General features: G+C 27.2%; 1 protein-coding gene across 2 annotated transcripts in view; it reads right to left on the minus strand.

The window, feature by feature from the left end:
* pds5 (cohesin associated factor B pds5) overlaps positions 1-12,901 on the minus strand; it is a 34,677-nt gene extending 21,776 nt beyond the window's left edge. The window contains exons 1-11 of one of the 2 annotated variants that reach the window (XM_016054664.4): positions 12,661-12,901; positions 9,048-9,165; positions 7,511-7,708; positions 6,418-6,504; positions 6,203-6,300; positions 4,245-4,371; positions 3,062-3,142; positions 2,844-2,981; positions 2,119-2,234; positions 1,933-2,027; positions 597-742 (exon numbers count right to left, since the gene is read on the minus strand). In XM_016054664.4, the coding sequence (XP_015910150.2) occupies positions 597-742; positions 1,933-2,027; positions 2,119-2,234; positions 2,844-2,981; positions 3,062-3,142; positions 4,245-4,371; positions 6,203-6,300; positions 6,418-6,504; positions 7,511-7,708; positions 9,048-9,149 (1,188 nt within the window). In that variant the 5' untranslated portion in view covers positions 9,150-9,165; positions 12,661-12,901. Of the gene's footprint in view, positions 1-596; positions 743-1,932; positions 2,028-2,118; positions 2,235-2,843; positions 2,982-3,061; positions 3,143-4,244; positions 4,372-6,202; positions 6,301-6,417; positions 6,505-7,510; positions 7,709-9,047; positions 9,166-12,510 lie in introns of both variants that reach the window. The other variant, XM_016054663.4, reaches the window with a different exon arrangement.
* Positions 12,902-26,652: the final 13,751 nt, after the last annotated feature.

Raw genomic sequence — 26,652 nt, forward strand, 5'->3', positions numbered from 1 at the left:
CTATAAAATGCTTGATTTTGAAAATATTTAATTAGAGGAATGAAGAGCTGAAGTGGCTCAAGAGATAGAGCACTCCACTCCTAACGAGATGATCCGAGTTCGAATTCCATCTACGGCTGGTCAATACGAATTCTACTTCATAACACACACAACAAGTGATGAAGTAAAATATCCTCACAACTAGTGGGATCATAGGTTAGAATCACCTTGCCCTCGGGTGAACCATGGGAGGCAAGTTCAATCAAAAAGTCCTACACGAAGACTAGTTTGTCCCAATGCTTGATCAAGGAGTTCCCTTATCTTCTGGATTGGGTTCAAAATTACAAGGCTATGTGGATAAACATTGATAGTCGCAAACTGAGAATTCTGTCGGCTATTCAAAGCAGGGTTATAATATTCGAATAAGGAAGGTTTTTCATAATTTTATCATTCTTAAAATAAGTCTTATGTCTGGCAGTTGAATTCACAATCATGGAGCTGCTGAATCTATGCATGTAAATAAGTAATGTAAGAAGTAAAAAGTAATAAGTAAATAAAATAATTTTTAATTAGGGACAGTATTTAATACCCATAAGTTTTTTGAAGAAAATTATTACCTTTTTATCTAAAGTCCTTTCCTTGACAAAATTTAAAAGATCATCTGTTACAGAGTTAAAATCTTTTTTGGCAGCACTAATAATTGCCATGACAACTTCATATCTGACAGTTTCATCAGGATCATGCTGGCGAAGTCTCATTTGTTCTATAATAAACAAAAAAGTCAGTATTTATTATGAAAGCAAAAATAATTTATATGAAATCTTCATAGTACTATTTCCCATAAATGCTTAATTATATTCAATTACAGTTTTGCTTGAATAAATATTTCTCAAAAAAAATATGCATATGTCACTCAAATACAATTTTAAAGATTAAGTCATTAATTGGCAACATTTACTGTTATATAGCTAAGCATTTGATTTTTAAATATTTTGTTTAATTCAGGAAAATGTGACATAGATACTTTTCTACCCTCAATTTATATAAAATTATTATTTATAAATATTGAACTTCATTTTTTTTTAAGAGCCACTTTTTATAAAATACAATCAAAACAAATTCTAGTGTGATTTTGACTTCACTATTGATGCATTCATAATACTAAACATCAATACATTCATAATACAAACATTCTTTAAGAATTTAAAATTCTAAAACATACTTACATTAAATATTTTTTATATATATAAATTTAGGTATTCACTTTTCTACAATTTTATATACAAAAGTATTTATGAATCAACTGGTTGACAATAGAGTATTTAATTTTCAAATAAAACTTGAAAATTCTCCCAATGAAAATATAAAAAAGAGTGATTAGTTTAATTATTTATTAAGTAATTAACTAAAATTAAAAAAATATATAATTTAGTAAATGCAATTTTTACATCAGGATTAGAGTTTTTTGGAGAAAAGGGATGAGAATTTCCAAATTTTAGATTTTAATAATCCTTATATTTGATTTTTAATTTTATATTTGGTCAGTCAGTAAAGACAATAAGCATAAAAGAACTACTGGTAATTAATTGTTGATACATTTGGTTTCCATTGAGATTTCCCACAACTATCAAGTAGTTTTACGACAGACAATAAAAAAATAATATACAACAGTAAATGTATAGTTTACTCACTAAATTTAGTATACTCACTCAAATGTATGATAGACTCAAATAATAATATATACTATAAAGTAATATATAATGTATAATATAATACTTTATAGTATACTATACTTTTACTTTGCAAATCAAAATTATATTTAAAATTCAAAAATTTAAGGTAAAATTGACTCTATATTAATATTCTTTAATACTTTGATGCATTATAATTAAATAGAGCATGTGAAAATTCTATTAATCATATGAAATAAATGTAATAGACATCTAAATATACCTGTGATGTCGGGACGCAATTCAGGATGATTCAGGAGAAAATGCATAGCATATTGTACACAACGTATCCTCACATGACTGCTAATATCATTAAATCTATAAATGAAATTTAAATAAAAAATTATTTCACTTTTACAATATATATACATATACTTTCAAAACATACAGAAATGAAACACAAACTAACCTGCCGAGAAAGCATGTCCACAATGTCTTGTTCTGAGTTGCTAAATCAGAATTTCTGTCAGAGAACATTCTGGCTAACAATTTGGTCACATCCAAGCGTTCTTTTTCAAGACTGCTCTATTATTCCAAAAATAAATAATAAATAAAATTAGTCAAAAGCTGTCAAAAAAATTTTATTGGGGGTGATATTTTTTACACTTAATCAAACAAAGTTTATTCGGTTTAAGAAGAATTGTTATTATATTTTTTACCTATATGCATACAAAAAATTACTTTAAATTAACACATTTATTGAAAATTAGCAACAAAAAGAATTAAAATACACAATCTTAAAAAAAAATTTTTAATAAGTTATAAAGCTTTATCTACTAATCACGCCATGTTTTGTTATCTAATCTTTTATTTTCTTCTTAAATAAATATGCATTCAGTAATGAAATGCAAATGAGTTTTCTGAACTTTTGTTCTTTGGACTTTGTCACTGTATAGTTGCCTCTATGTAGGCACAATCATTAAACATTAATTTTACATTAAAAAAAAACTTTTTTTATTAACTTCCGATTTTCATTTTATTCTATTAAATTTTTATATATTATAGAATACATTATATTTATATTGAGTTTTGAATACTAGCTTTGTAACAGTTTGGGACAATGCAGGTCATAAACTATGTTAATAATTAAAAACAAACAAGTACATATAAAAGAAAGATAAATAAAAAATGTACCTTAAGTTTGAATTCCAGCTGAGGCAAAACACCAGTAAGCATAGTTGGACAAATCGCATTTAGCTCATAAATCAAATCATATAGTTTGTTTATTAAAATACTTTCCACTTTTCCCAAAATTAAGGCATTGTTGAAGAACTAAAAAAAATTAAAGCTGATTAACTTCCATTTTACAGAAAGTAAAACAAATGTTAAATATTAATGAAAAACATAGTTACAGCATGGATATATGGTTCAATAGTCGCTTGTGTTCGCTTTAAAATATCTCTTGCTAAGTTGTAGGAATTTTTGTTCTGCGTCTGAAAATAAATTTAATTTAGGCAAAACAGTGCAATTTTATTAAAATTAAAAAACAGAAAACATACAAAGAAATGATCTTGAAAGATACAAAGAAATGATCAAATATTCCAAGATATGCTTGAACATAGCTCGGAAATGAAAATGGCACACATCTTGGAAATGAATATAATGGAAAACGTTCATTATTTCAAATTCTTAAAATTGTTCCAATTTTTTCAGAGTTGATAATTGGTTGTTTTAAATAAACAATAAATAATTTTAATAAAATGTTTAAACTCAGCCCTGTTACGCATTTAGAACTGAAAACACTGAAATAACAAACAAAATCAAGGCCAAGGAGAATAAGGGCTCCACAGTTTCAAGACCAATGACATGATGATGACCATGCGTTAAATGAGTTAATTTCCACAAGGAGTTCCACTTCCATATTCCTATCTTTCCCATTTCCCCTTCCATAATGCTACATTTTATATTGAAAATATAACCTTATTCTCTGCAAAAATTACTGTATCCATTAAAATACTGAAACAATCATAAGCCTGAGTCATTACAGAGTAGGAGATATTTTTGAGCACTAACAACTGGTACAATCTCATGTTATAGTATCTATTTTTGTTTGGACAAATAAGGTATCCAGCTTCCTCTGTATAACTAAATTTAAAAATAATATGAAAATGTGCATACTGCTAAATGAACGCAAAATGCTTTTTGTTTTAATACCACAAACCTCAAGTCTCAAAAGAGAGTTTAAAAACTTGTATTAATTGCTGTATTTAATAATTTATTATTGCTATAATTTGCATTTCATTTAATTACAATAAACATGATGTGTAAAGAAAATTCGGTAGAAATTTAGAAGCCCACTTATAATATGAAGAGATGAAATTATATAATAGATAAAGGAAATGATAAATTGGTTAATATATTTAAGTTACATGAAACTTCTTTCCTATCAGAATGCTTTCTGTGTCTATCAAGATGAGTAAGCCAGAAAGTGGCAAATTATACACTCAGATGCAGGTAAAAAAAAATGCTTAGTATGGCCAAATGAATTACTGATTTATTTTTTTATATGGTATAAACAAATAAATTAAAAATTACCTTTCTTGGTTCCACTATCTGACTCAAAATCGCATCCAACATTGGCTGAGAAACTATATCAGCTTCAAGAATAAGAGGACACATCATATCAAGCATGAAGTTCTTGACTTTAGTAGAATGATTATCACTAAAACATTAAGTATAAAACTTCAATAAAAAATATTATAAAATTATTACTTTTTTTAAATTTTTAATTAGTCTTCCAACTGATTACTTAATATAAGAAAGAACAATGCATAGAATAAAGCCTTAAATTAAAATAATGCTAAATTTTAAATTAATTACACTTCAAATTCAACTTTTTTTTATTTTTCATGAGCAAACTTCAAAAACACCTTGAAGAGTTTTTTTCAAAAGCTCAGAGCAATCATAGGTTTATCAAAATTCATAACTAGTTTCCCTTAGAATTTTCAGTGTCATACTAGTATTGATTAAAACTTCCATTCTGAATTATAATAATTGCTACTTCCATGACAAAAAAAACAATAGAAAAAATACAATAACAATTATTTTATTTCTCAACATGTAGCAAAATCAAATACACATTAACTAAGTAATACCAGTATATTAAAGCATCATTTCAAATTAAATGCATAGAAAAAGAGACATTCTTTTTGCTTCTATATAAACATTTGCAGGAAATAACATATATAAGATTTTATGTATTATCATATCCCTGAATATAATTGTTTGCTACACTAAATTTTATGTAAAAAAAAAAAAAAAATCTTAAATGTACTATAAAACGGCTTTAAATATGTTGTCAAAAATCATTTTCATTGCTTTTGAAAATAAATCAATAAACAAGCAAAAATATAAATAAAATTAAATAAAAAAAAAGAGGAAACGAAAATTTTTTTACATTCATCAATTTTAAGAGGCAGTACTTTTAAGCCAACTTAATAAATAGTAAACTTGTTTTTTAAAGAGGAAACACTTAAGACACTTAAATCAAAATAAAAATTTAATGAATTAGCACAATAAAGAACTTTTACACAAAGACAACATTCAGCTTTTCCAAACTAAAATGTTTACTCTTTTTGACGTTTAGAGCATATGCATGATTGAAATAAGATAAAGAGATAAAGATTTTAAAATAGGTTTACAATAATATTAAATTAAAACTGACTGATGGTGCCGCTGAATGTTTTTGTTCAAAAATAAATTTAGATTATGATTAATTCCCAAATTACTGATCTAAAAATTCTATGAAATAATTGCTGATTGTCGATTTAAAATCAATAAAATACGTAAAAATCAATAAAATCGTAAAAAGAGACAAATCAATAATTCATTTGATAAGATTTTTTACTGCATTTACTGAAAATAATAAATAAGCATATGACCCCTGAACTCAACATCAGAACAATTTGATGATGGAAAATTATTAACAAAATTTCCTTTCCATAAAATGACTGAATTCCTAAAAAAGGTTTAAACAGTGGATTCTGTTGGTAAAGCTATGTACACCAGAATAGTGTACATAATCGACAGAGAGTCCTTAGTTTGGAATTATTGACTAATGTATTTTGTACCAGCATTATTAATTTAAAAAAAAAACAAATTTTTTTGGATAAATAAAAAAAAACAACATTTTTTGATTCTCTAAATCTATATTTTTAAAATGTGCTTTTTGTTTTCTTATTTTTAAAATTTAATGTTTTGAACACTTACAAAAATCAGCATTATCAGAAAATAAAACCAACAAAAATAAAGACAAAATACTTTTTTATCAGGAATATTTACGAACATGCATAGAAATATTTTGTGGTTCGTGTTACAAATAAAGGAAAGGTAAATGCTATGCGAAATTTCTCTAATGCATCCTCTTTCAACTCTTAACACAACCAAAAAAATTACTGAAAAAGATATTATAAAATTAAAAATGTAACCAGGTAAAATAGAAAACTACGAAGAAACAATAAAAAGTCAGTTCATAAATTTGCTTAAATACTTACTTTACAATGGAAAAGATGAGTTGAAACAATTTTGTAAATATTTCTTGATTTTCTTCTAACTCTATACAGATATTGAATGTTTTGACCCATGCTAAATTCTGTTAAAATTAAAAAATCATTTATGTAGAACATAAATTCTTGAATTGATTCTTAAAATTTGATCTGTTAAGTAACAGATCAACTGCAAGCAAAATGAGAGAAGAGTATTTCCTTACCTCAAGAAGATAAAAATATCGTTTAAATATAGTATCCTTGGGGTCTTCTAAACCTTGAAGTTGCTCAATAAAAAAATAAAAAATTGCCTGAAAAAAAAATTAATTAGTTAGTAAATAAAATATGCACAAGTTATAAGCATCTTTAAAATTAGGTTCAGATAGTATTACACAGGTTTAAACAACAGAATGTTAATAAAAAATATTTAAAAGAAAAAAAATCTTTTTTTTCCTTAATTGCATTAAAATATTGATATCAGGCATTGAATGTTTTTAAGATTATTAAAACTTTTTTAATTATTTGAGAAAGAGCATATTTTAAACATACTTTATTTAAGTTCAAGTTAAGATGAATGTAGCTTTAACATTGATTATAACATAATTTAACTGTGATTAAGCTCAAATTTGTAAACTTATGTAACTACAATTGCTTCATTTGTAGTGAAAAAAAAGATACTGATGCAATGTTTTTATGTCCTTACAACATTGATTCAATTAAAATAGGGACCTTTATTGGATCAATCTATGACCACCCGCATTTCAAAGAAAAATTAATTGTAATTACCACAAGAAAAATAATAATTGTTTTTTTAAACTTATTTCAATAAACTTTAAAAACACATAAAAATTTTAAAATCAGAACTTTAGAAATATAAAAGTACCATTCCTTAGAAATGAAATGTAAAATTAAATCATTCAAAAAAAAAATTTTTTTTTGGCTTAACTAAATTAAGTTCAAGGATTATTTACAAATTAAAAATGTAAATAACTTATGTCAGTAAAAAAAGTAACACATTGGAATTTGCAAAAATATGCAAAAAAATTAATATATTTTTAATTCAAAAATACAATGTGTCCTTTATCTTTGAATATTCAATATAAATTAATATTGGTCTCATTAAACAAAGGAATAAGTAAGAATTATACACAATTAAACTGAACGTTACATATAAACTGAATTTCTTGAGGCCCATAGCTAAATGCTAGAGTATATAATATTAAACTATCAGTTTTTCTGACGAATTTTCAAAACTATAAATGCTATGCAAGGTGCCAATAAATAAAAAAAATATATGAATGATTAAGAGTCACATACTTTTAACTGTTCGGGATCTTTGTATGGAGCATCTGGTGCAAACACTCTAAATACATCAGCTATACAACAAGCAACAAGCAGTTTAACGTCTTTACTAGGATGTTCTAAAAATAATTCTCCAGCTAAATGTAGTGCAAGTGGAATGTATGCTGAATTATCATCTTCCTGGCTCATGTTTTGGAATGACTGGGCACATTCCTAAAAAAAATTTCATATGTAAACAAAAAAATTGCATTAAGTATCTGAAATTACACTAATTATCTGAGAATTCTTTGTAATAAAATGAAAGCAATATCAGAGCTCCCACAAAATTTTAGAAAAAAATATTTAAAATAATATCAGACTTGTCAAGATCAGAAAATTTTGAACCAGAAAATTTCTTATTAATTTCAGAAACAAACTGAAGCAAGAAATCAATTTTTTTTATACATACATTAAAAACTGATTATTTAAGTTTATTTCATTTATGACCTGTAGAAGCCTGCTTAAAACACTAAAAGTCATTATGTTTCAATTTTTTTTCCTGAATTTTTAGTGACATTACTCTATTTTCAGTTCAGTCACACACTTTTTGGATCATCAGAAAATTCCCTCTCCTATAAAAAAGTCAGAATTTTTAAAATTTTCCATTCAAATCTAACTCTTGCTGAAATGCCAGAATAGTTCAAATTATTCAGTGTGCTCAAGCTTTATTAGTCAACCAAGACTAGGCTAGAAAATTCACTTAGAAGGTTTTCACAAACCAAAACAAAGATATGTCACTGTATGACTGAAAAAGAGGACAGTCGCTAATATTTGTTTAAAAAAAAAAAAAAAACTAGATTAGTGAATAGTGCCTCAAATTTCATAACTAAATATTAATTTTTTTATTTTAAATTTAAACTGTTAAAATATTTCAGGGCAATCGGAAAAAGAATTTGAACTGGTGCAGCTACTTTAGATTTTTTAAAAATGAACACTTTTAGTGAAAATTAGTAATTTGCTTTCGTTCATCAACTATGGAAGTCTGCATAAAAAGATGTGAAATTTTTTTTTAAAAAAAAAGTGGCAATTCAAGTAAGATTTTATGTTTTTCAATATAGTTAAGCGATTTTAATACGCGAATTTTTGCTCTTGATACAAAAATTTTTTTTAATTACTTTTCAATTTGCTTATTACAATTGGTAAAAGAATCTGATTTTAAAAAATTAAGAATAAAAATTTATGACTTAAGGAAGCAAAAACTGAAAAACAGGACCATAAGTGATTATATGGGAGAAAACAGACTCAGCAGGTAAAGGGTTCTACTAAGGAGAGAGTGCAGAATATGCTTGATTGCACAAACTAGATTTAGGAGAAATTCAGACAGCATTCTTAAGTAATAATGTAACATGGTAGAGCCTAAACTTATTCTTGTTATTATAATAAAATATAACTTAGATTTTTGATAAAATAAATGGAAAACGAGTTATCAAAAAATTTAAAAAAATCTCTTAACTTGAACAATACACAATTTATTACAAATCGTTAAAAAAAAAATGTGAAATGGTTAACTTACCTTAAGCCTCCGTACCAAATCATCAGTACTGAGATCATTACCAATTTCTTTTACTCCGGGTGGATACACAATTCTTGGCTGTTTTAATGTAGCTTTAGGCATTTTTCAAGTCTTTGGACTAAAATTAAAAGAACACTCAATGAAAAGTTGCGACTGAAAATACATATACTTTAGATAGAGTAATCCAACTTACAAAACTTGTTGGTGGTATTCTATGAAAAAATTCAATAATATATGTTACTGTGTTACTATAACATACAAAAAAGTTTCATAGTTAAGTTACTCATCTACATTAACAGACAGTGGCATAGTTATTTTTTTTAAAAACAACACTAACCAATAAATTCATTCATACAAACAATAAGGTTACTCATAAAACACCCCTGTCAAAAATCTTATATAATTACAGTATTGCACTAAAATATGCATAAATAAAATGGCATTTTTCAACTGGTTTACTAATTTTTTAATAATTCTTGGATCTACATAGGTACGCTACAAGTGCAAATAAAATTATACTAATTAAAAATAAAAAAGAATAACTTTTAATAGGGAAAGTAAAAAAAAATTATTAAATCTAATTGCGGCAGATATGGATTATTTATTACATACCTCCAAGCAAATGTTCTCTGAACAAATTTGTTCAAAACATTTAAATTCTAAAAATAAAGAGTTATTCTCATATGCAGAATAATTATGACTTATAAAATCAATTAATAACGTTTTAATTAAGAAAATTTTAAAAAATAAAGAAAATCTTTAAATTAGAGTTTTATAAATGCTGATTGAATTTATTATAAATGAATTTATATTATGCTGATTAATACAAATTTATTATAAATGCTGATAAAGAATTTAAAAAAATATTAATAATAATTTATAGATTTTTAAATGTTTCAATAGATTTTTATAATTATCATTTTCTTCTCTTACTATTTCTTTTTTAAACTTTTAGTTACTTAATAATAAAATAAAGGTTTTCACTGTAAATGAATTTATTCTATTTTCTACCTATTATTGCATAAATATCAAATTAAATTTAAAAATAAAAATTATTGAACTACCTTTTTCTTTATAACTGTAAATTTTGCTTTTAAAGCTATATCAAGCCTAATTTTTACAGTAATTGTCTATATCTGACTGTATGGATAAGAGAGTAAAGTTTATTAAATGAAATTTATGAGGATTCACTCAGAAAATTCTGCTACTAAAATTATATATTACAAACTCTAACAGGAGACAAAAATATTTAAGAATAAACAATGGTGTGACTAATTGTTTGCAATTACCAATAAAAAAAGTTTTGGTACAGATTAATAGTAATGCAGTAATATTATTTTGATTTTGACATAGCATGTTTTTACTCTGTGAGACATAATTCAATTTACTCAATATAAAAATTTTAATTGAAAATTATTTTTTTTAAAAAACAATAAGATAAATTAGCTAGATTATTATAAATTGAACCAAAACTATTAATTTCTTCTTTTTGCAACAAAAAATAATTTTTAAAAGAGTTTAGGGTCATTTTGCAAACAATGTGTAATTTTTAAAGCAAGTTCGGAAAAAAAAAAATTTTGAATAACTGCAATACAAAACTAATATGAATTTAAGTATATAATTGGAGTAAGAAATTTGAGAAATAAATTGCAGATAAGATGCAATAATTATAGTAATGATCAGACAACTAGGATGAATTAAAAGTTGTTAGTAATTCAGCATAATTATATATGATTGACAAGACAAGGAAAGAAATTCAAGATCTATTCTTCAAGTTACATGACAAAAGAAAAGAAAAAAAAGAGAATTTATTAGTGCATAGTCATTTGGGTGTTGAAGGCTAGATTTAACCAAGCTTTTAAAATAAAAATAAATAAAAAGTTTTTTTTGTCTTCCACTACATTAACAGCAGAGGAAGTGCATCAAATCACATCAGTTCTTCCTTTGGTGCAGGTGTTTGATCAGTTGTAATGCATAATTTTGATACTTCAAAATATAGATTTATAAATGGGCATATTAATGGATGGATGAGAAAGTGGATAGATTATCTGTTCAATATATCCTTTTTTACTTATTTTTCCTTACGGGGGACTTCATTTTCTTTTTTTCTCTATACAATATTTATTATTTATTTTTTGCAATAATTTATACAGACTTATAAACAACTTCCCAATAAAATAACTGATTTAGAATAAAATAATTTCATTTTGAATTTAAGACAGATATATGCCACAATCACGATTTTAACTTTCATCACAAAATCTGCAGCAACTTACTTATATTTTTCACAAGGTATAATCGTAACTAAAAAATGTATTGGTAATAAATTTCATATTTTAATGATTTATGCATGTTTAAAACTAAAACTTTGAAAAGGACAAATCATAATTTCTTTTATATTTCTTTATGAGAACACATTTTTTTCTTAATGTTTGTTGTTTATCTAAAATCATTCTTTAACAGTCAAAATGCTATTTCCTTATTAAACATTTTTTTTTCACACACTTAAAACATACATACAATTCAGTTCTGAATGATAATGGTCTTATCCTTCTCTTAGTATAATATAGTTTTAAATGATTAAATCAGCATTAAGTATAGTTTCATGTGTTACAGATGGAAAAAAAAAATTATACAATATTTTATTAACTTTGAAAAATATCAATTTGAAATGTTTAGACAATTGATATAAAAATTTTGGTTTTAAATTTTAGTTGAATTATTGCTAAGCCAATTGTATTTTTATTTATTTTTTTCTAGACATAAGATATTTACTTTTCATATAAATCTTTAAAAACATGATTAATATCATTTAAAATTTGATGAATCTAAAGGGAACAAGAAAAAAAGTGAATTTACAAGTCCTGGGTCCATGCTTTTCAAAGTCTAACAATCAATCATCAATTTTGGAATAATTGACAGAGTAATTAAATCACTAGATTAAATCAAATATCTAGAGCTGATTTATAACTTTTAAGAAAAACATCATATATTCAATAAACTTTTACTTTATGCAAAATAGTTTTTTATGCAAATATAGTGATATTTTATTAAAATGCCTTAGAGCAAGCTGGAACAGATATGGCAAAAATTCTGAAAAATGTTTTTCACTGGAGAAATCCTATAAAAAAACCTTAGATAAGTTGAAGATAGAAGCCATTACTAATTAAAAAGCAGTACAACTCGGCATAAGTTTAAGTAATAAAGATTAAGTAGTTTGGAACAATCCCAACAACAATCACATCGCTAAAATAGGATATAAATAACTAAAGCCATTTTATTATGTTTACGAAGAAACATCGATATGGTATTTAATAGACTTACTTTAATTTTAAAATTGGCAACCCTATATCATTATTAATACAGGTCTTTCAATGTCACATAAGTTTTAAAATTAAATTATAAAATAACTGTTGAGTTTTTTAGTATTATTGAGCATCATTAATCTTACAAATTTACTTACCAATTTACCAAATATACAAATAATCACAAATATTTCAAATAAATATATAGTTCATTATTTTGTAAACAACACGTAAATTACTATATAACATAATCGATATAATATTTAAAACAAGTTAAATATTTTTATGAGAACAGGCAGTACACTGACGCTTTTTATTTTCTTCCTGTCAAATAGTCACAAAGTTGGCTCACAACGTTTACAATATAGGAACGGTAAATTTTTAAAAGTATCCATAAAACATAAGTTAGTCACGGGCAATTCAAATAAATTATTTGTCAATAAATAAAACAGAAATTAAACAACTTCATCTTAAAATTATTAATTCCATCACGAACAAACAATAAACATGACCGAATTGGAGCGAACCTTAACGTTGCCATTCGTCGTTAAATAAAAATATACATTATGCTTTTTACGTTGTGCTGCCTTCACAGCCTCAGTTATTTCTGAAATTTCTAAAAGTTTGAATCTGGTGGTGGGTGACTAATTGAATCAGTCTGCGAAGGGTCCAAGGGTATGCAGTATTGGTCCTGTGTGAACTGTTCTACCAAAAAGTTCTCGACTTCGTGCGCAGGTCGTTGGGCTACTGAAGCGGGAGGGCCATGCTCTCTGCAGAGGATCAAAATTTTGATATCATGTCTTCGGATCATTCTCAGGGATGTTTCCCAAACCGTCACCAATTTCCCGATGTGCAGCTCTAGTGCGGTTCTTGCAGTTCACGCATCTCTAATAAATTCTCTGCAGAATTTTCAGATCAAGCATTCTCGTTGTTTGTGAGTCGTCAATGCAATTCGCACTAGCAATTCAATGCAGTTATTCTGACATGTAGTTTCTAAACATTCACATACGCGTCTTAGGACTGTCACCCACAGTGTCATTGCATCCAAAGTTTTTTCAATTTCCAAGTTTTTAAAATACTGGATACGTTCTCGAAGACTGAGATCTCCATCTCAAGGTTTACTGAGTGCTTCGTAAGGACCCAATCATCACATACTCTCCAAACAAAAGTATGAGGTGCTTGCTGTCTAATCTCAAAAATTGATTATTGAGAAGGGAAAATATACCCTAATAAATTATTGAATTTTTGGGCGTATACTTGGACAAAGGGGCACTTAAATCTTAATAGCCTACTATGGTCTTTTTTTTTTCTTCTTCTTTTTTTTTTACAGACAGAAAGACATATATATAAACTTACACAGTGCTTAAAACTCTTCCTAATTCCATTCAGATAAACTAATCATTAAAATTTTCCAGAAGGACTTTATTTATATTTTTCACTAATAAACCAGAATTTATTGTGGTGTTATTATCCGAAACTATTTATGAAAAAAAAATGAATAAATGTACTTTTTTTGAATAAACATACAATTTTTTTCCCCGACGAATTTCGTCCCAATAGTTTGGGCAGGAAAGTAGCTGGCAAAAGGCAAACAATTATAAAATCCGTTTATCCAAAGATAATTCCAAGCAAAATGCTAATTTTTAATATTTATTTATACTTCTATTTAATAATTATCGAAAAAAAATTAAATTGTAGGATACACAAATTTTTAAATCGATTTAAATTTCTTTCTGATTGATTTCGCTCATATTTTGCCTTTTTTTATATTAAATTACATTCTTTAAAATGATGTAAAGTATTGTATACCTTATTATACAAAAAATTTTATAACATTATTAGCTGAAATACTCGTAATAAAAATAAAAAAAATAGTTAGTAAAAAAAATTTTTCGTGTGGAATTACCTTTGGATAAATGAATTTTATAATTGTGAGCAAAAATGTTTTAATTTGCTTAAAAAATTCGAGAATTGGAGATTAAAAAATTGGAGATATGGTAAAATACGCAAAAAGTGAACTAAACATTAAAGGGATCGAACTTTTGACGCTCTCCTGATGAAACAATTAGGAGCATATTTTATAGAGCTTGGCTGCCCCCATACCAAAAATTCATATCCTTTAAAAACAACAAAAGTATGATTATTCAAAGAAAATACGTGTTTGTGTCTAATTTCGTAACTTAAAAGATCGACTGAGCTAATCAATTAGCATATTTGAGTCCAAGCTCTAGGGCTATTAAGTCCTAATATGCGGAAAGGCAATTATAAGATTAAAATTTATATATGATCCCTTTTTATTTTGTGCAATGGACAGCGATTTTGTTTTTAAATTTACTTTTTAAATTATTATGCGTAGCATTTCGTTATAAAATATACTCAAGGGCGCCGGCAGCGGGGTGCAAGGGGTGCACTTGCACCCCCCTGGCTTTTTTTTTAAAGCAATTAAAGAGATACAAAAAAAATGTGTTATAAATTTTTTTTATTAAACATATTTTTATGGAAAAACAAATAATTAAGTAATTATTGACACATAACAATTAAAAAATTGTTTAATCAAACAAGAATTGTAATCGTCTTGTTTGCTGTCCAAATCTGTTTTTAACTTTTTCAATGAATTCTGAGTCATCTTTGATTCTTTTCTTATGGACACTGAGCATTCACAAACTTGGCAGATATCTAAGCTATATTTTTAAATTTCATTTAATAAATGTAAATAATATTATATTTTCTATTAGTTATTCAGTTTAACAAAGGTGTATAACACAAGTTGACTTCTCGCAACTGTAAAACTTCATCAACACAACTGTTTGTAGTTATTTGTGTTTCAAAGTCAGTAGCTATGCCAGCGCGATCGCAAAATTTGCAAGTACAAGAAATTCGTACTTTTTTTTAAATATCTTGCTAACAATGAAGAAATGTATCTTGAAAAAATGAACAGATGAAAGTATATGTAATAACAAAACAAAATGTAATAGCAGAATATTTTAAATTTTTTTCGTGGGGAGGGTAGTTTGTCAGAGGGTTGCACCCCCTTTTATATTATTCTGCCGGCGCCCTTGAATATACTAATGATAAATGTTTAGATTCAGAAATGAACTCTAAATCATGAAATTCCATTCACCACCACTAAACCTAAACAGGTATGCAATATAGACCGGTAAGCAATATTGTTCAATGCTATAGGTCAATAGTCTACAATTCGATTTAAATATGTATTCTGTATTTTCGCTTCCTGTATCTTTTTTTTTTTTCTGTGTCGAAGTATTCTGTAATCTTCACTTTTAGTACATATTAAAGTTTTTGTCAAATAAATAAATTTAAAAAAATATTTTTCTTAAAAAAAAACACAAATTTGGTGTCGAAAACTAATATTGATAGTGAATGCAATATAGTAAGAGACGATGAAAATTCTCATTAATGATTTTACTGTATTTTCAAATTATACGAATCCCCAAGAATTTTGCGGCTATAGCTAGATAAAGGATCCAAATTTGCAACTGCTCTTCTGATTAAACTATAGGGGCCAGATTATCTAGAACGCGGCCACCTCCCATGTTTTGATAGTCAAGAATCCAAATACTAAAGGTGTGTTTATTCTACAAGAGTTTTTATATTTAATAACTCAACTTAGTTAATAGTTAGAAATAATTAGCATATTTGAAGTGAAACTTGTAAACCCTTTTTAGTGAGTGAAAATACGATCATTAGGGAAAGGTCATTTAGGGTGCCATTTTCTTTTTCTTTCTTGGATTATTGTACATCTGATTCCGCAATGATCACCCTTAATGCATATTTTTAGAATACATATCGAAAATCAATCAAGAAGTATACGCTTCAGGGTTTTCAAGTTAATATTTAAGGGACGGAAAAGCAAAAACGCTACCGAAATCTAACAAATTACTATAGAATATCAAGCCTTGCTTGATTTTTTGAGAAAAAGGAGAAACTTTACAAGGTGAGTATTAGAAACATTTTCAAGTTTCGTCAGAGAATCGAACAGGTTTTGATATTTTTAATTCCTATTTCCTCACTTGTGATTCGAGGCATTTCTTTTAAGTTCTTGTTTTTCTCCAACTGTATTTGTTGGTGACCACTAATTTCTATCCTTTTTCGCCATCATTTGTGAAAAGAATTCTAAAATTACATAGTTCATCATTGTAAACAAATGAATGCACCTATCTATAATAAAATAAATAAGATTTACTTCCGTTGCCATCACTGCTACTACTGTTTCCTAAAGTTTTCATAGCGCGTGTTTTACTCTCTCAAAACGCAATCACTAATCGTCGCAAATATTAAAAAAAATTTACAATTTTAAATAATTAGTTTCAGGACATCGAATATGAAAATGTTAAATGTTATTGATGCAGACATTGGTCTTTGAGCAATTTTATGTTAAAACAAGTGGACTTTTTTTCAATTTTTCAAATATTATTAGAAATTATTATCAATGATTTATGAAATATTAATAAATTAAATATATTAATAAATTATTATTAAATTGCTTATTATTATTTTTTTTCTCAGTAGAATTATATATTTTTTATAGAAGTTCTTTTTTGTCTTAAAATAAGCATTAGAAGTTTAAAAAAATCGAGGTAGTTTTCGAAAATGTTAATTTTTCATTATCGTCTCTTCCCAACGTTTTCTTAATGGATACGAAGAGCTAACCAAGAACTATTGAACTAACCAAGGTTATAATTTAATTATAATCCAGATGGATAATAAAGGGTTAATTTTTCGGAGTCATATACTCTTATTCTTAAATATAAGAAAACTTTTGGCTTTTATTCAAATTTGATTTATTACTGAATTTTAAATATGTTTTGTCGTTTTTGATAAAATCAATCGACATAATGAAAATATTAATAACGAAAGATTAATAAAATCTTATATTTTTTCCTTTTTTTATGAAGATGGCATGGTATTTTACATATTTTAGCTCAAGCTATAAGTGGTTTTTATAATATTTCATAAATATATATTATGTGTGAAAACGGTTAAAACAGAGGTTTCCAACTTAGATGAGGCATGGGGCCGCAATTAAAAACACCAGTCAAATGGCGGGCCGCAGCTGCATCAAAATTTTATATAGGACTCTTTGTTTGAAGGAACATTAAATAGTACTGTCAGATTTTTAACAAGTTGTACAAAACAAAAGTATTGAAGTACAAATAATGATAAATATTTTCTTGAATCAATATTTTCTTGGATGCATAACGTGAGAAATAATTTTTTTAAACCGTTGTTATGTTAAATTTGACAGAAACGAAGAAATTAGGTTTTTTTTAAGGAAAGAAAGTATTTATATATTTTTTACGAAAATATAGATTTTGTACGAATATTTCATATAGATATTTCAAATAGATTTTTTATATAGATTTTTTACGAAAATTGTCTGGAAAAAATGATAACTAATATAGCTTGGTTCGCGGGCCGCAATAAAGGCTTCGCAGGCCGATTGCGGCTCGCGGGCTGCCAGTTGGTAACCACTGGGTTAAAACATAAAATTCAAACCACATAAACGAATATTACCTCCTCAAATCTTTAGGATTTCCGATTTTCGTGCAAAGAAAAAAAGAAATTTTTTTATTTGATATCATGATTTTTACCGAAAGGAGGAGTTACAGTTGAAGAACTGTAACTCCTCCTTCTTTCGAGGCGGTCCTGTTCTACCCCATATTAAGAAATGTTTTAAAAATTCCTTAGGCAAGTAGTTTTAGGGTTAGACGAGCTGTAGCGAGCAGAAAGAGGGCGCAAATTAAAAAAAAAAATAAATAAATAAAAAAAGGAGAAAAAGAAGAGCAGGAACATTTTTCTCCACAAGAAAAAAAGATTAAAATCTTTATTTTTACATGATATTTTTATAGAAAACAGTTAAAGGAATATGATGGGGGTTTATTGCAGAAAAATATCAGGCAAAATTTGAACAAAGGTGAAATTTCGAAAAAAAATTAAAATTTGTGTTACATCTTTTCAAGATTATAAGCGTTTATAGCAATAACAATTATTGAAAATTGAGCATGATTCTTCGTTATTATGTAATCTTAAAACGGTTTCGCTATTTAATTTCCATATATGTCATAAAAAATAATATTCAGCAAATTTCTGCAATTTTAAATAAGATAACATCATTTTTAAAGGGAAAAATAACAAAACTTGTATACCCACTTGTCAGTCGAAATGAATTACGTAGTTTTTATCTATGCTATTTAAGAGTGAATTAAAATTGGTTGCGAAATCGGCCTTCATAAATTGATACATTTTTAGCCATTTTATGCATAATCCAATTTATTCTTTGCTTTCATAATAAAATAAGCTAAAATACGAAATTCAAGCTACAATTTTAGCAGCTAAATATTTAGGAATAATCAATCTTAAAATTTGAAATTTGTGCGACTGGAACGAATTTCAATCCACGCCAATATCTTGAATTTTTTATTTCTTTATCCATCAGACGTCCAACTGTGGGGTGGAGACCTCTGATATATTTAAAATAAAGTACAAAAGAAATGAAAATATAAAGATGGGCTGACGAACAGTGCCGTAGCGAGCGAAAACAAGACTAGATTTTGAAATGTATATGATCATCTAGAATTAGTTCAAAAGATACCTATTATTTATTTTACATATTTATAAAGAAATATTTTAAAAACACGCAGTTTTAAAACAATAAAAAAGTAAATATTTATTATCTCTAAGGAGATACATATATTTAATAATATGATTATAATACATTAATAAAACTAATTACTATGTATAAATTTTCCTCTTTTGATGAAGCAAATTTATCAATAATATTATCAAAGTTTATCATTTCAAATGTTTCTCTTTCCACACTTAAAAATGCTAGGTCACTTAGGCGATCTTATCCCATCGTTGATCGTAGATACGTCAAAATTAATTTTAATTTGCTGAATGACCATTCGCAGCTAGCAATTGATACTGAGATAGTCAGGAGTATTTGAAGTGCCACTCTCAGGTTTGGAAAAACATCTTCTCCATACGGGATTATAAAAGTAAGAGATTCTAATGGAGTTTTAAGTTCAATTTCTTTTCTACTGCGGAGTAACATTTTGCAGTCACATACTTCAATAAAGAGTTCTATTCCATTTAAATCTGTATTATAAATATCCACCAAATTTAAAAAAAAAATTTCAAGGTCGTTATCAACATTATCCTTGTTTAATAAATTTTCAACGTCTAGTAGAAATCCAAATTTGAAATTAAGGTCACTTAATTGTGTAAATCGTGTACATATTTCTTGTTGGAGACGATCAAGAACACTTTTCATAACGCGAGAAATTTCACTTTCTGCGGAAAGACTGACATCTCTAGCCAATTCTCCGGGCATTTTGCGGCGTCTTCTTACACGTATTGTTGCATCAATATCCCATTTTTCACAAAGAGACTTCGCTTTTTCTATTGCCTCTTCACAGAGCTTGTCTCGAATTTCGGCTAGTTCAGTCGCTAATGATTCAAGATCATGGAACGCTTCTCTAAAATTCATTCTAGGATCTTGTAATCTGAGCTGCACACGATCAATCCTCCTTAAGATTTCATATCAGAAATGAACTAAAGTTATGAAACTAAAAGTTAGTATATTTCGCAACAGAATTGTAGCTTCACTTCTGGTGTCACTTGTAGTGGTAGTGTCCTCTGCGAATTTTCCTAATAGTTCTACTATAATCGTTAGCCCATCGATGATAACGTTAACCGCTTGTATTCTGGCTCTCCATCGTGTTGCAGATTCATGTTTGACAGTTTTTGTTAAAGCATTTTTTAATAATTCCCATCGTAACGTTGAACGTGAGAAAAGAGATATATGTTTTCAATTATTCTGAAACATATCACATCGATTGGATTTTGTACACTGTACAAACATACAAACACTTTATACACTGATGTTTGTTCTTTGTACACTGCAAGTATTTGGAGATAATATATGTAACCACACAGCGAAGATGCCATAAGGAAGTGCTGACAGACACAGGTCGAGTCAGCCTTGCCATTAGAAAAGACGTGTCATTTCTATTATTAATATATTATTACAGTTTGATTAGTGTTACTTTTTATTTACGAATTAACATTTATTATATTTCACAAGCACTAAATTTTAAATATATTTTCCAGAAATAAATCATAATAAAAATTATCCAACAATTTTTTTGTTTTGTTGACCATTTGGCGCCCCTTTGTGAGTAGCGCCCGGGGCATGATGCCCCCCTTGCTCCCCCCTCGCTACGCCACTGCTGACGAACATGTCCAAGAGCGTGAGTAGAGAGACCAGATAGGAATCACTTAATCGAATTCCGTGATTTGTCGAGCATTAGCTAGCAGGTGGCTTGCTAGTCTGCAAAAATAAAAACAGTATAAAATAAGTATGCAAAAATAAAAACAGTATAAAATAAGTATGCAAAAATAAAATCTTGTTAGAAATTTTAAAATTGGGATTTCGTTTGTAATTTAAAAAAATTGGAAATTATTAACTTATTTTTGAAGATAAATATTGTCAATTAAAGGTGTATGTAAAGCATTAAAAACTATTTGTACTTTTATTTAAAAAAAAAAAATAGCTGACCAGGTGGCCAAGTGGTAAGCGTGCCTTACTGCGGAGCCGATGATTGCGGGTTCGAATCCAGCTCAGGGCATGGATGTTTCTTTCTCTCTGTGTTCTATGTCCTATGTGTGATTGTGATCCGCCCTATAAACGGGTTTGTGGTTGTGTGACGTGGGCGACGCTGCTCCACTACCGTGGCTTCGCTACAGGTGCCCATTGGGTAACGAGAAGAGAGTAGCAGTTCTGTTCTGGCACTCCTGGCCAATGGGACAATACATCCCAAGTGCCCGCCATTAAAAAAAAATTAAACAAAAAATACCATTATCACTTCAGGGCCCTCTCTTTTCAGGATCGAACTCAACTATCTGAAGGCGGGGGAGGGGATAAGTTACAACCCTTTAACGCAAATGGATAGTGGTGTCCCTTATATATATATTTTTTTTTCTGACGTTCTAATGTCAAGCATAAATACATTTTTTTCTTTTTATACATAAAAAAATCAGTTCAATAGTTGCCGAAAAATCTGTTGTAAATTATCGGAATTATATTTGTACTAAAATATAAGTTTAGTAAAAATGGTTTTTAAAAATTAAGTTTTATAAAAATAGTAGTTTGACAATTTTTTTTCTTCATTATTCTGAAATTTATCAGTAATTGATTTTGTAAATTAGTCAAATTTTACTGATGTGTGTTCCTCTTGGATCTAAATAAGTGCAAATTTGAAAATTATTGTTCGGAAGTGAGCCATGTTAGGAAGATTTTACCTTATTTCATAACCATAAATTATTAAAACCCTAAATACAATATTTTTCATTTATTCTGACTTAAATGCATTCAAAATAAGGAAAAAGTATGAAAATATGTTTAATAAGAAGTCTGCTTCAAAGAGATAAATATGCCTGTAATCCTCTTTATTTGATTTTCGCCAACAAACTGATGGTGGATTTTTTTTTACTCGATTCTGCAATATCTTTCGATGCGTGAAAAATACAGGCCAATCATTATTCGAGATATGAGGCATGCGGTACAGATTTTCTTTTTGTTTTTCTGACAAAATCTTATAACGCAGTCTTGCAATCAGCTGTTTTTGAAATATAAAATATACATTCGTCTGTTTTAATATCTTAAATATCTTTATAATCTTTATGTTAGAGATTTTTGTGATTGTGCAGTTTACGTTATAAGAATTTTAAAGCATCACCCGAATCGCTTTTCACCAGTTTGAACTGTAATGAAAATAAATTTTAAAAAATCTAAGAACTAAAAAAATGTGTATTTTTAAATTTTTGACTCAAAGTCACAAATCGCTTACTATTTTTATTGCTTTAAGGTTCTGCGGAAAATTTCATGGAAGTTCTAAAAATTATTAAGAGCTATTTCTTCTAAACTAATAAAGCTGCCCCTTTTTATTCTCACCTTTTTTGAAAGGAATTGTGTTGTCAAATAATATTCTTTATCGTTAAAAGTTTGCTAACTTAATCGAAGCTAAGCATGATCGAAAATTTAACCCAAAAAATTAAATCAAAGATTTAACCCTTTAAAGACAGTCGACAACACTTCGACATTAAATGGTCGGTTTAATAATAAAATTGTCTTCTTTTTTTTCAAAAATTCAGAATCAATCCTCGAAAAAAAAAAGATAAACTGCGATTGATTTTTTATTTTATTTTTAGACCATTTTAATACGAGGATTCTCTTAAAAATTTTAATTTTGGCAATAAAATATGTAATTTAAGAATTTTTTCTATAAAAATTGATATTAAACTAAAACATAATAGACTGATTTTTTTTTTGAAAATCAAAGAATTTAATATTAAAAAGACAAACAAAATTAACTTAACTTCTTAGTATGAAAAAAAAAAAAAAAAAAAGACATGAAAATGAGGGATATTCACTCTTTAATTTACAAATTTCGCTTCTACAAAAGTAATATTCCCAAATATGATAAAGGCATGCCGAACTTAAAAATGCGATATCTCGTAACTCTTGACACAGAAAATGGAATAAAATCGACGCGTTCTCACGCTTGATTTCCGGTAGAAGAATCACAATAAGGAACCCCTCAAAACAGGCCCCCAATTCCAATAAAGATCACCTTGAGGTTAGCTGATAGACTCTTAAACGATCGTTACGTATTTAATGTTATTGATATTTTTATATGCAATAAAGCAGTTAAATAAAAGAAAATATTTTCATCGATTTTATAGATTGATATAGCAATGTTATTAAACAAGATTACCATCAAAACAATTGCTGACACAGAATTTTTACGAAAAATACTTTTCGTACTCTTTTTTTATTATTATTTTGTATTAATATTGGACAAAAAAAGTGAAATTATTATGTTTGTTTTTTTAATATAATTTATGGTCATGAAATATAAAACGAAACACCGGTTTCTTTCTTTTTCCAATTAGCACTTATTTGCAGCTATTTTGATCTAAAAGAAACAATTATTCATCATTCAAATTTCTTTAATATACTAAATCAATTTTTGATAAATTTTTGAATGTGAATATTAAAAAAAAAAAAACTACTTTTTTTGGATTTTATATTTTAGTACGAATATAATTCCGATAATCTACCAGGCTTTTTTGATAACTATTAGATTGTTTTTTTATGATTAAAGAATACCAAAATATATTTTTGCTTGCAATTAGAGCGGCAGAAAAAAATTTATAAAAGGGATACCGGTGTCCCAAAGGGCTATGCATATTACATATACTAATATAAACTATTATAGATATACTAAGAGGTTCCCCTTCAACTTCTGCCCGCTTGATTAATACACAGTTTTCATTTCTAAACGATGAACGGATAATTGTATCATAGTTAAAAATTATTCAACTAAGAGAGTTTTTTATAGCACTTTTTTATTGTACAATGCGTTGTTTCTTTTATTGTATTTTTTACTTAAAGAAACAGAGGGGAAAAGATGAAAGAGGCATATTAGAAAAACCTTCAAAGAATTTTAATTCAATCTTCAAGTTTCATTCAGGCAATCAAACTGGTTTTCAAACTTTTCATACCATATTCCTTACTAGTGATTTGCAATCCTTAAAGCTGGCACTTTATTGACTTTCTTTTTGATAAGAATACCGAAATACGTTGATTAGGGAACATCCCTTAGATTTGATTAATAATAATTATTACCTTTAATCTTTTTAAAATATGAAACACCTGCTTTTTGATGATCACTTTTTTCCTATTTACTTCAAGCATTCGAAAATTAATTATTTTGAAATAATTGTTCAAGTTTTTTTATTTACTATATTTTTTCTTCAGAATACTGTTAATTTTTTAACATTCTTACTATTAGTTCACACTCTCCCTATATCTTGCTCAATTTTTCAATCGTTAATAAAATACTTTTTATTCATTCACACAAGTTCAAATACATTTTTTGAAATTTGTAGTGGATGATACTTGATATTAATGCAGTTTTTTAACATATTAATTCATTCATTAAATTGTGATGAATGAAAAACGAAATGGAATTTTCTGATTGGTTAAGCGTTCGTCATTGTTTTAAATTTTTCTATAAGCAATTCAGTTTTTTCACATATTATGAAAATAACATCAGTAATAATTTCTGACTTATAGCTCTATTTGAACAAAAACTAGTTTATTGCGAACATTTAAATATTTAATTATTTTATATTCACTGTGTCAGATAAATTCATATGATTTCAAGCCCTCCTTTGCCCATTCTTATGACCTCATTAATGGTTAATTCTTTAGTAAATGAATAATTCTCAAAGGGGAAGTTTAAATAACGAAAAACGATGTCTATTTTCTTAAATAGCTATGTTCATTTTTTTTAAAAAAATTAATTTTGAACCATGTCCGTTTTCTTAACTCTCCAAGCGTTGAGCACCAGTGTAAAATTGTACAGAAATTTTCATCTATGCACTATTTTCCTTTTCAATAACAAACAGAAATCGTTTTTTTGGAAGTTTCGAAAGAGCCGGGATAACGCTCAGAGGGTTAAAAATGCCTTTCGAGCTGTGTCCATTTTCTTAAATACGCATTTTGAGCTATGTCCAGAATAAAAAGTTCACCGGTGACTAATATATAATGTTTTTGTGATGTCACTTTTCGGTCAAATGTTATTCTAATTTTTATTCGAAAACTTCGATGAAAGGGAAAAAAAAATGCAGATTAATTTATTCATCTGTACTCTTTGCTATCAGGAAAAAAAACAATAAACAAATTTTCAAGAATAAAGTTTTTTTTTTTAAAATCATAATTGACAAGAGCATAAAAGATGCATTTGGCATAAATGTTAAAGCAATTTTTTCTTTCTTTCAAAAACCAGCATTACGGCGGAGAAAAATTCTCTTTAAATGTTGAATATTTAGATTTTAAAATTGATATTGTTAACAGTTTTATTAAAATTGGCGTTTTTGATAAAAGAAAAGCTTTTAAATTTAAAGTTATTTTTTTCTGCAACTTTTATACTAATTTGTGTAACAAAATTTAAAAAATTTAGTTTTTTCACAATTGGTTAGGATCAAAAATATTTGCTATAATGTTGAAAGTTTTCGGGAAGCTGTGAATAATTTTTTGAAAAATTTGAGTAATAATGATTTTTCTTTTAATTTTTGTAATGTTAATTTTTTAATTAAGAAATTGATTGAAGAATTCTAGGTTTTTATATATTTTTTTCTTTTAACAGGGCGCAATTCAAGTCTTAACTGAGCAGCCCCAGTTGAGCATTCTATTAGTTTGTTACGTATCTCTTTCTCTTGACTTCTTTTATTTTATTTTCTATCTGCGTATTGTAATAGAGGGCGTTGTTTTCTTTAGTTTTCAGTGTTTCTTTTTCATTCCGCTTGCTTGTGAAATCGATGTTCGACCTGGTTAAGTGAGTTTTTATTTTCTGATGATTTCGTTTGAGTTTCTTTTCTAAATTGGTTATTTGTATTTCATGTTAATTCCTGGTCTTCTATACAAAACCATCGGGGTACTGAGGGAGTTAATTTAGGCATTTGCTTCTCTCTCAATTAGAAATGGTTTTGTTTTATGGCTACCGGGGTCGGTACCCCCTGAAGACATCGGCTTCGGTGGTCATATTTTTTATTTCCTTCGTTTCCTTTATTTTGTTTAATTAACATATTTTTACATTGTTTCATAAGTTTCCTGTGTTTGAAGCTTATATGAAACAAAAGTGCTGTTATTAAAGAATCCCAATAGATAGACTGTCTATTGAGATTTTTTAAGACAGAATACAATGCAAACAGTATTTTTTCACCTTTTTATATTTTATAGTGAGTTGGAAGTGGTGCACAAATTTTTTTTTCTTCAGAAAATACACAAACTGTTAACCAACCTGTAATAAATATAAATTTTCATTTAGATTCTTTATTTAAAGTAACTCCTAAAAGCGTGAAAGCCCGTAGCCAGAATTTCGATTAAAGCATAAAAGAGCACCCTCTCTTCGCAGTTGGGACAGTCCACTGTAAACATTAACTAGAAAAATAATATTTATTAAATATTAATTTTGAAATATTAATAGACATGATATTGAAACTAAATAAATAAATCAATAAATAAATAAAATAGAACAAAAATATGTGAAATAAAAAAAATTGAAGAATGAAGAAGAAAAGGATTTTAGAAGATTACATTTTGTTTTTACTTTGAAAATTTTTACATTTAATACTGTTTATAATAATTTCTAGCAAGTTTTAGTTTAAATAAATTTTCATTATTAACAGATTACAATTATAGCATTTGA

This window comes from Parasteatoda tepidariorum, chromosome 1, assembly GCF_982258835.1.
Source record: "Parasteatoda tepidariorum strain Cologne lab strain chromosome 1, Ptep-v5.0, whole genome shotgun sequence".
Taxonomy (NCBI): Eukaryota; Metazoa; Arthropoda; class Arachnida; order Araneae; family Theridiidae; genus Parasteatoda; species Parasteatoda tepidariorum.